Below are 13,967 nucleotides of genomic sequence, written 5' to 3'. Positions count from 1 at the left end.
TAACTCAGATGAGACTAGCTTTCTGTGTTGTGTAGCAGCACCCAGTCCATTCCTTTATATCAGGGTCTCCCAATGTGGCATCTTTAAGACTTGTGGACTTCAACTCCCAGAATTCCCTAATCAGCCATGCTGGCTGGGAAATTCTAGGAGTTGAAGTCCACAAGTCTTAAAGTTGCCACGTTGGGAGACCCTGGTATAAAGGAATGGACTGGGGGTGCTGCTACACAACACAGATCCTGCTTTATACCATCCCATTAACAACCCCCCCCCCAACCCAGCTTCAGCTAAGTCAAACCAAAATTACCATAAGGAACATGTTGCAGGCCATCCCATTAAACCACAGCATGATCTTTTTGTCCTGGCACACTTATGTGAATCCTTAGCATGTGGTGTGAACCCAGCCATGGAGAGATACCCTGAAAAAGCTACTGGGTCAGCGTGCTGACAGGGAGGGGGGGGCTTTGAGATAATTGAAAAAAGGGTGAATATAACATTCTTTTTAAAAAGGCAGCTGTCTGTCATCACAAATATTAAATATTTCATGAGGGCTCCCTGAAGAGAAGCTTCGTGTGACACAGAAGCCCTGCTCGTTTGACCTTCCTCCGCCAAGAGTATGCCGCTAGGGCTTTGTTTCTGCCGCAGTGGACCAGCCCCGCCATCTTTTCGGAATGTGCTGCGACGGCACTTGCAAACAGGGCGACTCTTCCCGTCCCTCCCGTCTCTGGCTCCCGATGGAGGTCTTTTCTTCAACAAGTCGTCGTCCCTTTCTCTCGCCTAAAACTTTTCCATAAATCTGCCCGGCTTCGCCCCCCCCCCCCCTAAAGACCGGAGAGAAGAGGCTATTGTGAGGGAAACATTTGCCTCGGTAGCTAAATTCTACCAAAGAGAAATGCCTCGCTGCGGTTCATACAGTGAGGCGTTTCGGTTTTCTTAGCTCGACTTAATTTCTTTTGATCGGTATTTTATAGCATGATCCGAAATCGACGGCGAAGTCTCCTCTGGATCCCCTGGGGTGGGGTGGGGTGGGGTGGAGAGCGTGTGACCCACCCGCTTTGGGGGCCGCCAGGAGGTGCAGACACCCGCCCTCTCTCATTCTATCCTGCGCATGTCATTCCTTTCAGGTTTCGGGACTTTCGAGCCCGCCAATTAGGCGGCAGCTGAAGGGCGAGGAAGAGAAAGTAGAACCTGCCTTCCTCGCTACCTTCCCCATTAACCACGCCCCCTTGCCTTAGGACACGCCCAAACGATATAAAAGGCCTCACCCGGGGTTGCTTCAGCCCCAAAGAAGTTTTGGCTCACTGGCGGCTTCCTAAACGGGTCGATTAGTGAGGAAGACTCTCGACCCGTTTTCGTTGGAGGTGCTTTATCCCGGTATCTCGGTTTCCACGAAACATGGTAAGTGAACAAAGGATTCTCCGAAAGGGTTACTAAGCCTTTCACTTCTCCTTAACCCCCCTCCTCCCTGGGGGACATTCGCTTCAACTGCAGTTTTTAAAGCATTCAGGGACCCCAGTTCTAGTCGGTAGAAAGAAGCGGCTCCTAGCTCCGACTGATAGTAGCAGAACCCATGACCGCCCGCATGGATGGATAGAAAGATGGATGTTGGGACGTTTCCTGCAGGGTGTTACTCCCATCAGGAGGCGGGAAGTAGTCCGTGCGCCGGTTCAATCCCGCTTCGTTGGAGCATGACACCCTCCAAAAGTATTTCCTTTCTTGCGTCTCGGCTTTACATATTTTTCGTGGTTGAAAGAGTGGAGCCTCTACCATTGTTCTGCTTGCTGCTGCAAGACTCCTCCAAGAGAGCAGTAAATCAATCATCCATGATATTTAGAGATAAGCAGTTGGAGGTTTGGAGCGGATAAGAACAGACTGAGCTGTATTGGACAGTTTTGAATGAGGAGTCCACTGGTGCTTTCTCAGCTTGGTTGTTTTTGTTACAGGACGTTTCGTTACCCGAACTAAGTTAACCTAGTTTGGGTGATGAAACGCCTGCAAGGAAAGCGGCCGAGCTCAGAGAGCACCAACGACTGATCATTCCCGCCCCTAGCTACAAATATTCTCTTTTATCGGCATCAAGTCTTGAATGCGCTGATATCGGTAATTACTCATGTCAAAAGCTCTTAAGATCTCGAGCAAAGCTCCTGTAAAGGTAACGGTTCCCCTCGCACATATGTGCTAGTCGTTCCCGACTCTAGGGGGCGGAGCTCATCTCCGTTTGAAAGCCGAAGAGCCAGCGCTGATGGAAGACATCTCCGTGGTCATGTGGCCGGCATGACTAAACGCCGAAGGCGCACGGAACGCTTTTACCTTCCCTCCAAAGTTGGTTCCTATTTTTTTCTACTTGCATTTTTACATGCGTTCAAACTGCTAGGTTGGCAGAAGCTGGGACAAGTAACGGGAGCTCACTCCGTTATGCAGCTCTAGGGATTCGAACTGCCGACCTTTCTGATCGACAAGCTCAGCGTCTGAGCCACCGCGTCCCATGAGGCTCCTGTATCCTCACCTTATTCTTTCCATGAAATGGATGGGCAACTCTTGCCTTAATCTTCCAGGCTTTGTACAGCACAGAAAAAGGAGACTGTCTCTTTAAAAAAAGCTACCAGTAGGAGGTGGCCTAATAGGGAATCTTTATCTTGCTTTTAGGAGCAGGATGTGACGATGCTTCAGTCTTGTGACTCATCTTCTTTGCCTTCATTTTTCATAGATACCTGTTGAGTCATTTTTCTTGGAAAAGGAAGACATTAGCATATGAAAGAAACCGAAGTTTCAAATCCTGTTAAATAAGTCGCGCTGCTTTTCCAATATTTTTGAGTGTCTACTAATTTTTTTAAAAAAAACATTTTCTAGGTAATATTTCTCTCTAGCAGGCACGAAAACAATAAAAACAGGAAGTAACAATATTGCAAAATGACCAGCATTAGCACTTTAAGCCACATTTTAAAAGCCTTCCTTAAACACCATAATAAAGTATTATAAAATGAAAGTGGCCACGTTTGACCTTGAAGACATGTGGCTTTGCTACTTGCTGTAAAAGGCTTTGAGAGTATTGCACAAAGCCAGTTACAAATAGGATGAGCAGAATTTTTGAATGGATCTGGTGCATATATGATGTCCAGGCCAAATCAAGCCAGGACTGCAGAGCACCATTGGATATCTTGCAGTGGTGATAAGAGTTCGTGGAAGATGCATCTGGAACATCCTTTAAATTGACATTGTTCAAATACTTGATCTGAGGGATATATTTTTTAATGTTAAGTTTAGGCAGGAAAGTGATGTTTAAGTTAAGATAAATTGCTGTTTGGTTTAGTATAAGCTGAGGATTGACTGCTTTTCTTAAGGCTCACCATAATTCAAGTATCTGCCATCTATTTGAAAATAGTGTGGACTACATCAAATGAAATTATATTCCAGATGTTTTTGCTTCAGTTTCATGTTTCAAGATACATAGGAATTTTGAAATACTTTTACTTTGTGGTTTTTACTGTATTGTCTCTACTGATCTCATGCCAAGCCTTCTAGAAAGATGCACAATTTTTAGAATAAGACTTCCAGATGTTTCATGGTGCTCTCATAAATGAATAGCTAGTATTTACCTACAACAGGAAGGAAATAAGTTGCGGTGCTTGTGCATGTTTTTTTTTAAATCTGAAGCAGCTTCGGACCTCTACATTTTGGGTATAAAGTAGTATCAATCCAGCTTTTAGGGATTTGGGAACTAACATTTGACACTGTTATATTAATATTCTGAGCTCAGAATCAGTTAAATATGATTTCATCAAGATCTTAAAGATCTGGATGAAGCCACCCAGAGTCACCTTGTAGGGGAGATGGGCAGCATAGAAATTTAATAAATATCTTTGGCCCACAACTTCCGATCATCTGCACCCAACATCACCAGTACCCATTTTGGTTGGGAATACTGGGAGCTGTAGTATCAGTCAGCTGGGAATGCTTAAGTTGGAGAAGGCCGAGCTATTTTAATTTTCAGGCTGTTCTCCCCTACCCTTTCTTAGTGCTGAATGATAAGATACTTGCATTGCTTTCCTGAAATGACTAATATGTTTAGGTGGGTCAGGCCTGAGGATATTGCTGAATATTCCCTTTGTTGCACAGACTAGTTAAAACGAGCCCATTCCTGCTAGGATTCCTAAAATAGTTTGCTCCCAATAGAAGAGAATATCTGTAGCTCAAGGTTAAACTGTGGAGTCCTTGGTGCTCTCTGAGCTTGGTTGCTTGCATGCAGGTGTTTCATGATCCATCTAGGTAATATCATCAGTGCAATAGTATATGGAAACATCTTTAAGCAACCAACCAACCAACCAGAGAGCACCAAGGACTCAGTTGTTTGTTTCCCATTATGCAGAAGGGTACTGAAGTAGCTTTCATAGTAAGAGCCATGTGATACTGTACCCTCTTTGGGGTTTTATTGAACAAACCTCTCATTATAACCTGAGTCAGAGTACAGCATTTCCTCATTTTCCTCTGATTTGGTCAGAGGCACAGAAAATTCAGATGATAAATCTTAAGAGTCCCGCTTCTTCTAAAGGAAGCTTTGTCTTCAATGCTACATATTTTCTTTTCTTTGGCTTCCTTGTATAGTCTCTGCACGGGTTGCCCTAAGTTTGCATGTAGAAGTCTGCCTCCATAAAAACTCTTCCACACTCCATAATGTCCCACTCCAGAGCTGCTCCTTTAAAGTCATTTCTGGGTTTGTGAAAAGCTATGGATGCTGGTGCTAGAGCATATGAAACCTAAAGCATCTGCTAGTACTTGATAAAAGAGGGCCAGGACATGATGATGTTCCTGGCCTCTTCTTTGCTAAATACAATGTGTTGCAATAGTCACAGTGACTCAAGCAGGTTTGAATCCCACCCACAGCTTCTATTGCTGATAAGAAATGAGCAATATTGTCTGGGGAATACAGGCGAGTCTACCTTGCAGAGGATTGATTGATCATATACTGGTCTGACTTGTGCATTATCCTCAACCTAAACATGGTTTGTGTGTGAATTAGCAGACTGGGCAAATCTTGTTATTTATGGATTATTCCACAATGCATTATGGCTTACTGTGATATCTGAAAGGTTGTCTTCCTTCAATCTGGACAAAGACTTTTGTACAACTCCAGGTCAGTCCCTACTCTTCTCTGTCAGCAGCATAGTCATTAGTCATGTCTGGAGGTTATAAAGTATAATTACTCATTACAGGTCTGATTTGATTAACCTGGAGTTGTTGAATAAATCATGGTTAGGCAGATCACACAATATCTTAAACCATGCACTGTGGTTTTACAAACCACAATGTTGTACAATATATTAAGTTGCAATGTGTGTTCCTTGGTTTTTGGTGAAGCATCTTGTAGGAGATTGACTATCATCCATTGTATCTGGAAGACCTCAGATTAAGAAAGGTTGACTCCTTTTGCACACAAAAAACACATTCACATGCTATTGCTACTGTATTGGAGCATGGTGTTGTTGTTTTTTTGGTCTTATCTCAATTAGTTTCTTCCCATTTCTCTCCATGTTTAGTTCAATAAGATCCATAGCATTCATCCTCAATTAACCCATGTGTAAAAAAAAAAAATCCGAGTCCCTTTTCCTAGCTGGGACATTGCAAGCAAATAAGACGCACAGCACACAGTTGATGGAAAGGAGGTGATCCATTGACTCCTGAATCAAATTTTCTCTTGGGGGTAGACTACAGAAAAAATGGGGCACAGAGACTTTGTTTTATAAGGGGACTGGTCCTTGGTGTGGTCTTGGTGTGTGTGTGTGTGCGAGCATGACTGTCAAAAGGTTAATCTTAGTTGTCCTTCCTAGTGTCTGTTGGCTTACCTTTTTATTGTGTAGATGGTGGGCAGCCTATTTGTGGTTGTGGGGAAGTGTGTGACTGAACAGGTTCTTTGGTTAATCATTGTTTGGGTACTTGGTTTTGGTACTTGGTTTTGGTACTTACTGTCAGTTGATAACTCAATAAAGGTGCAATTTAGCAACCTATTGTTACAATGTATTCCCCATAGTTTCCAGTCTCAGTGAATCACGGATTTGTGTTAACAGTTAAAGGATTGCTGAGACAGTAAGAGAAAGTAAAGTTACTTTGGAATAAAGAATCTCCTATGGTTGTTATTAAAATAAAATAAAAATCTTTCCACAACCAAAGTAAAAATTATGGAGGAATCCATTGCAAGCCTGAAAAGGCCATTTAAGGAGGCTATTACAAAAAAGTGCCAGGGGTCTTTTAAGAAAGTTACAAACCAAATAGGGGATCTCTATTGGCCTTATCTTATTCAATAAAGAGCACTGAACATTTTGAGGAAATTTCCTCTTTGTTTTTTTTTACAATTGCAATAAATTATGGTCTAATTGTGGAACATAATTGTGGACTCCTAATATGGTCTTCTTTGTGTAAGATTGAATCCTCCTTTTCCAAGGCTGACGTTTTTTTCAGCTCTTGACTTCCAAGTGAATTCTTGGAGATGGATTGAGCTCCAAAGTCACCATCAAGCCCTCCTTCCAATCCTTGTGACAGACATCAAATTGTGCTGTCCATTGCCTGCTCCTTTGAAAAGGCACAATGATGCCTGACCCTTAGCCCTTCAAACAACACTTTTTAAAGCCTTGCTGTTTAATCTAATGCCTTGTGTGCTGTGAGCCAGATGATGACAGAGCCAGCAAGTTTAAGCTGGTTTGGGAGGTTTGGGGGTAGGGAGTGAAGAGACCTTCTAGGTTTAGGATCAAAGTTGGCTTTAACTATTTTTACAATGATACTAGATGGCTTATGTGGACAAAGTAACTTTATTTGTACAATCAGGAACCATCTCGAATTACAGAAAGCTTGAAGCAGCCGTGTTTTATTTCTTCAGAAGACAAGGAAGGCAGGGATGTAATTCCAGCGTTCGCTGCTGCCAGTTTTAACCCCGGTTTGCTTATACTCAAAAGTATTTAAAGCCATAATTGGACTAAAATTAAGGTGCTTTTCTAAATATTTTGGAAACGGTTTTATATATCAGTACGCTGGTGTGCCAGTTTTAAAGACTGACATTTGAAGTGGGGGGGGTCAACTCTACTCCACGGGAGCTTCTATATCAGGGGTCCCCAAACTTGGCAACTTTAAGACCTGTGGACTTCTTCCCAGAATTCTCCAGCCAGTATAGCTGGCTGGAGAATTCTGGGAGTTGAAGTCCACAAGTCTTAAAGTTGCCAAGTTTGAAGACCTCTGTTCTATATACTGCACATAATTGCATCTCAGGATAACACTTGCTAGGCAGGGCTTCATATTCAGGTACAAAAAAGTGTTTGGAGTGTACAGGATAACGGCTGGGACATCTGATTGCAATACTTAAAGCAGCTGGTCATTTTTTGGGATTGTGTGGCAGCTATGAAGAGCAGCCATATGATTCTGGAAAAAAGATACAGCTGCTGTAAGGTCCATTGAACAGATACTATAGTTTGCCCTCTTGCACACAGGAAAGAATCCTTTGGAGATCAGGTCTGAAGTGCTTGCAGCTCCCATATTCAAGGTAGTTGATGAATATAGCTGATGTAGCTGCATCCCCCCCACCAAAAAAAACATGTTATAAAGAGCTGTTAGTTTTCGGATGCTGCACCTTTTAAAAATGAAGCTAATGACACTTTTAATCTTTCCTGCCCAATGTCCTGGGTTTGAATACTGGTTTCTGTGCTTTTCATTGTTGAAAAATAAACTGGAGTCCAACCTCATAGTTAATGCGTTCGTGGTTTTAAGAAAATGGCAAGCTACCATATTTTTCAGAGTATAAGACGCACCGCAGTATAAGACGCACTAAAATTATGGAGAGGCAAATTAAAAAAAAAGTGTTTGCACTCTGCAAACCTCACAAAATTGGGCCCATTTTTTGTCAAAAAAAGGGTATGGATAGCCTTTAGGAGGCTTATAGAGTGCTCCTGGGGGCTGGGGGGGGGGATTGAGCAAGAAACACCCTGCTTTTTGCTTGCTTCTGCTCTCCCCAGCGCCCAGGAGCACTCTGGAAGCCTCCTAAAGGCAATGCATGGTCATTTTGGTGAAGGGGGCGGGGTTTCGGGAGGCAAAAAATGCTGTATTCAGTGTATAAGACGCATCCAGATTTTCAGCCTCTTTTTTGAGGGAAAAAGGTGCGTCTTATACACTGAAAACTACGGTAAGTAAATAGGAAGTACATTCTGAACCTGCACAATGCCTGCTTCTGCCCATTGCCAAATACAAAGTTGGCATCTAAAAGACCTTGTCCAGGTGTGCTGGACCATAACTCCCCATAATCCCCATCACCAATTCTTTTTCATGCTGGGTAGGCCACATTACTGCATCTACCTGAACCGGTGATCAAAAGTCTGCTGGGTTGTTTACTTGCTGGCCAGTTATTAAATAATATAGAAGGATGTTCTGAACGGGTGATTTCTGTGCTTCATCCAGCTTTCCTTCATTTCCAGAAGTCGCAGAAGCAAGTAATAAAGATGCATTGGAGAAACAGGGGTAGAAATTCTAACTGTTGCAATGACTGGCACTTAACCATCCCCGTGAATTAAGATTAGGTAGTTGTTAGCATCGAGATGAGATGATTGAAATGAGAAATGAGGTGATAAGCCACCTGGGAAAGCCAAGGGAAATAATCAAAATCATAAAAAACTGAAAGTTAGAATATTTTGGACGTATGATGTGACACCCAGAAATATACAACACACCTCACTTAATCCTCCAGGGGAAAAAAATTAATGCAAACGAGGTCCAGACCCAATAAAAAAAAACATGGCTTCAAAATCTAAGGGACTGGTTTGGACAAAACTCAACAGCACTTTTTCATGCAGCTGTTGATAAAAATAGGATTGCCAACTTCCGATGACAGATATGGGACAAGAAGAAGTTGTTAGTATTGGCTTGCACCAAAATTTCAGCCGTAGCTGCACTTTCATTACATCCAGACAGAGACAGACAGAGCTAATAATTTGTAGCACAGCCATACCCTTAAGTCTTGTTAATAGCTCATGCTTCGTGTTGCATGAAAACAGATGGTTATTTATTGCTAGTTGGGACTTTCCTCTACTGGTAAGTGGTTTAATCATTGCAGACAATTGCTAGTTGTGGTCTACTTGTTCTAGAATAAATATAATGGAATTGGTTTCTCTCCGCAGCGTGAGTGCATCTCCATCCACGTTGGCCAAGCCGGTGTCCAGATTGGCAATGCCTGCTGGGAGCTCTACTGCCTAGAACATGGCATCCAGCCAAATGGGCAGATGCCCAGCGATAAGACCATTGGGGGAGGAGATGACTCCTTCAACACCTTCTTCAGTGAGACTGGAGCTGGCAAACACGTCCCCAGGGCTGTGTTCATAGACTTGGAGCCAACAGTGATTGGTGAGCTACTTGCAGTAATATTAACATTTTAGAAATACTCAGTGGCAAGAAAGGTTAGAGGTCTATAGAATACCAAACATTTCTTGTTCAAGTCGGAGGTCCAGTCCCTTGCATTTATAGGTTTAAAAAGAAACCAAATCAGACTTCGATCCTGAAGATCGTGACATATCTGAATAGAGACTATTGAACTTTTTGACTGGATATATGATGGATTCTTGCTTTGGTATAAGGAATTAATTTGTGCTAACATGAATTTTTAACCTATTTAATCATGACTTTTTAATTTAATTTAACTTAATATTCTTAACATACATAAATATCAAAAAGAAAAAAAATTAATAGAAACCAAAACAAATGAGAAAAGAGACAAACCCATACAAAGAAAAACAAAGGCATGTTGTATTTTAGACTTTTAGTACTTGCCGATTTACTAATAAATATACCACTATATTATAAGTAAGATAACCTTTATTGTCATATTTCTTTCTGTGGGCACTCTGGCACACATTAAAAATGAAATTCTCTTGCCTGCTCTCAAAAGCGTACACATACACAACTCACATATGCTATATACATACATATGTATCTACACCCTAACATAAATAATTAATCACTGTCCATCTTGAATGCATAACGGAAAGAGGAAGCTTGAGATTTCACAAGGTTGATACTGTATGGAACAAAATTGTAGCTGAATCTGGATGTTCTGCTTATAAATACAAAATATTGTTAAATATCACAAAATCTGTGACATAATAACATTTACTGCTGCATCTGATTGGTAGAAAATATTGGTTTTGCTTCCACAGCGTACCACTCACTTCTTGCAGCCGTTTCTTAATATCTGGAATAATATCAGATCTTCAATTTCTCAGTATTCTTTTACCTACTCCCAAGTTCAATAAAACCATAATTCCTGACAAGCACTCAGATTCTAAAACGTTGGCAGATAGTTCAACCTTTTATTTATCAAATTTATATAGCTGCCTGTCCTCTCCCAAAGGGGACTCTTGTGTTGTGAACCGGGATAATGATTTAAATGCTGTATTTTCCCATAAGTCTACTTATAATACATTACAGGTTGTCCTCAACATGACTGTAATGGAGTCTGCCCATTCTGGTCATAAGTTATGGTGGTTGTAAAGCAAGTCATCATGTAACTGACTTGATTTTACAATTTGTTTTTGTGATAATCATTAAGTGAATAAATGATAGGTTAAACAAAGGACAAGAATCCAGAATGAAGAAGAGTTGTGCAATTGAACAATGCAATTTGAGAGCAATTGGAATACACTGAAATTAATGTTCATGGTGCCTTTATTCTTTACTCATGCAGAAAAACTTGGCCACTTCCACAACTCTTTCTTCATTCTGGATTCTTCTTCTCTGCAATCATCTCAGTGCCATCTCTTAGTTTACCCCAGAAGTTCAATTCTCTCTGAAAGCTTTCTCAGTAGATACATTTTTGAACAAACATCTTGGGTTTTTGATCACACGATGTCACAACAAACTAAACACCTTTTTCGTTAATTGTTTTCACAGATGAAGTGCGCACTGGTACTTACCGCCAGCTATTCCACCCTGAGCAACTGATCACTGGCAAAGAAGATGCTGCTAACAACTATGCCAGGGGGCATTACACCATTGGCAAAGAGATCATTGACTTGGTCCTTGACAGGATTAGGAAATTGGTGGGTAATTTCTGCTGCTGAAGGAGCCCTGGGCTTGGAAATGTGAAATAAAGAACCGTGGAGATGCATAGTTCTAAAAATAAAAACCCTAATATTAAGTGGAATAAGAACCCCTGATGCATCTCCTAGTTTTACAGTACAGAATCATCTTCTGCTTCTAGTGTGACTCACTGAATGTTTCCCACTTTATCTTCTGCTTGCTGGCAAACAATTTATTCTCTTTTTAGTCATGATTGAGTTTTTTATTCTCTTTTTAGTCATGATTGAGTTTTGAACAGTAAATGTGATGAGTGAATGAGATAAGAATGAAGTCACATAGAAACCTTAGGGTATTTGCAACAAGTTTGTGGGAAATTAGTTTGAAATTAGCTGGATTTGAACTATCAGGTAAGTCATAAAATGTGGTTTTATTTTTGGTATAGTTATGTTTGAACCTAGTTTTTGATTTCTAAACCACTGCTTGCGGTTTTGCATCATGTGAGTTGTCACTGGTTTACTGTCGAAAATAAAGTTTAGTAAACTGGTTTAAATCATGTTTTTTTTTAAAGAGGTTGACCATCTGAGTCACCAAAAGAATAAAAAGAATTGCATCTTAGATCAGGAATGATGATGTGGAGGAGGAATATAAAGACTTGTATTACCAGGAAGCAAATGAGAAGGCAGGGTAATTCCCTTGTAGCCTTCTGAATGTGACTCAGTCCTATTGAAGTGGTTGGATTTAAGTTGTACTCATTCATGATAATTGGCAGGGGCTGTAAAATGTGGCATTCACCATCATCTGGAAGGCTGGGTCTTATGGTCTGTAGCTATTTGGAAGTTACAATAGGCTACAGAATATTCTCAAACAACTGGATGGGATTGAATTTCTTCTGGTATTTTCTTGAGAGTTAAGGAGGGTTTTTTTTTTAATGTTTGGAAATCAATGAGAGAAAAATCTGGTTCTTAAAATTGACCCTGAATCCACTTTGCTTTTTCCCAACAGGCTGACCAGTGCACAGGTCTCCAGGGTTTTCTGGTCTTCCACAGCTTTGGTGGTGGCACTGGCTCTGGCTTTACATCCTTGCTGATGGAGCGCCTGTCCGTTGACTATGGCAAGAAGTCCAAGCTGGAGTTCTCCATCTACCCAGCTCCCCAAGTATCCACAGCTGTCGTTGAGCCCTACAACTCCATCCTGACCACCCACACCACCCTGGAGCACTCTGACTGTGCCTTCATGGTAGACAACGAAGCCATCTATGACATTTGCCGACGAAACCTTGACATTGAGCGCCCCACCTACACCAACCTCAACCGCCTTATCAGCCAGATTGTGTCCTCCATCACAGCTTCTCTGCGATTTGATGGTGCCCTGAATGTAGATCTGACAGAATTCCAGACCAACTTGGTGCCCTACCCTAGAATCCATTTCCCTCTGGCGACCTATGCTCCGGTCATCTCTGCTGAAAAAGCCTACCATGAGCAGCTGACTGTAGCAGAGATCACCAATGCATGCTTTGAGCCAGCTAATCAGATGGTGAAATGTGACCCTCGTCATGGTAAATACATGGCCTGCTGCCTGTTGTACCGTGGTGATGTTGTTCCCAAAGATGTCAATGCTGCTATTGCCACCATCAAGACCAAACGCAGCATCCAGTTTGTAGACTGGTGTCCCACCGGTTTCAAGGTTGGTATCAACTACCAGCCCCCGACTGTGGTCCCCGGAGGCGACTTGGCCAAAGTGCAGCGTGCAGTCTGCATGCTGAGCAACACCACAGCCATTGCTGAGGCCTGGGCCCGCCTGGACCATAAGTTTGACCTGATGTATGCCAAGCGTGCCTTTGTCCACTGGTACGTTGGGGAAGGGATGGAAGAAGGGGAGTTCTCAGAGGCTCGGGAGGACATGGCTGCTCTGGAGAAGGATTACGAAGAGGTAGGGGCCGATAGTGCTGATGGGGAAGATGAGGGAGAAGAATACTGATTCTTTATTGTAATTTTTCCATTCATCACCCCTGCCTTCTTCTGGATTCATATAACTGTCTATTGTATTAAAGCTTATTAAAAGTCTGTTTCAGCTGAAAGCAGTTTTGTTTCTTTCTTTAGAGAACAAACTCTGCCCTTTCCAATGTTCTGGTGTCAGCTGGGAGTGTGTTTGTTAAATGAATAAATGGTATGGTCTGTTAGCTTGGCAAAGCTTGAATGGCGACACAACAGGGTACATTAAAAATGTACAGTCAATTGAAGAGTGTAAATGTAGCGGACCCAGGGACTTCGAGCCCTGAGCCCTAATTGCAAACATTTTCTGTTCTCTGCAAGTGCCATCCTGAACATTGTTTTGTAATTCCCCTTAAAATTCTGTAGAGAGAGAAATTAGGAATTCCTGGTTCTGCTTTGAGTATGTGAGGGAGAGTAGATATCTGGAAGGAGAGGAGCTGTCCTTTATAAGGGCAGGCTGGAGGTCCTTTGTACTTCCAGGCAGAAGAAAAAATGCCCCCCCCCTTTCTTTACCATAGTTCACTTCCATGAATTCTCCCAAGAAGGAAATTCTTTGCGCAATTCCTTTATATGTTGCTACATTCTGTAGATCAGGGTAATTACCTTTTGGATTACTAGTAGGGACTTGAAGATAAAGTGAATGCATGTACCAGAGGTGAGTTGCAGGTGGTACGCCCTAGTATGGGTGTACCGGTGCCTGCTGGGAGCACCGGGTACCGTTCTGGTATGGTGCTCTGGAGGGCCCGCCCGCCCGCCTTACCTGTATTTGAGCTCTTCGGCGCTTCCGCACATCGAGCATACGGCGCCTGCGTGACGCTCTGCCAAGCAGCTGGAGTGTCACGCAGGCGTCGCGGAGCATCGCAGGAGATAAGGACACATGCGCACGCTGCACAAGTTCATGTGGTGATCGCTGGGCCCCATTGCACGTACCGGTTG

The 13,967-nt window shown here is 42.4% G+C and overlaps 1 protein-coding gene across 1 annotated transcript; it reads left to right on the top strand.

Annotated features, from left to right (window-relative positions):
• The first annotated feature begins 1,240 nt into the window (after nucleotides 1–1,240).
• LOC309399865 (tubulin alpha-1C chain) lies at nucleotides 1,241–13,117 on the top strand. The gene is made up of 4 exons (XM_081968018.1): nucleotides 1,241–1,395; nucleotides 9,147–9,369; nucleotides 10,912–11,060; nucleotides 12,043–13,117. The coding sequence occupies exons 1-4, from the start codon at nucleotides 1,393–1,395 to the stop codon at nucleotides 13,015–13,017; spliced, it is 1,350 nt and encodes a 449-aa protein (XP_081824144.1). The 5' UTR covers nucleotides 1,241–1,392; the 3' UTR covers nucleotides 13,018–13,117.
• Nucleotides 13,118–13,967: the final 850 nt, after the last annotated feature.

This window comes from Natrix helvetica (assembly GCF_964273705.1).
Source record: "Natrix helvetica genome assembly, chromosome: 1".
In the NCBI taxonomy this organism is placed as follows: Eukaryota; Metazoa; Chordata; class Lepidosauria; order Squamata; family Natricidae; genus Natrix; species Natrix helvetica.
This window is presented reverse-complemented; position numbering and strand designations above follow the sequence as displayed.

Excerpts from the sequence above, each read along its gene's own strand:
- LOC309399865 (XM_081968018.1), top strand. Across the intron at positions 9,370-10,911 it reads CTTGGAGCCAACAGTGATTG|ATGAAGTGCGCACTGGTACT; the intron begins GTGAGCTACTTG and ends TTGTTTTCACAG. Across the intron at positions 11,061-12,042 it reads TTGACAGGATTAGGAAATTG|GCTGACCAGTGCACAGGTCT; the intron begins GTGGGTAATTTC and ends TTTTCCCAACAG.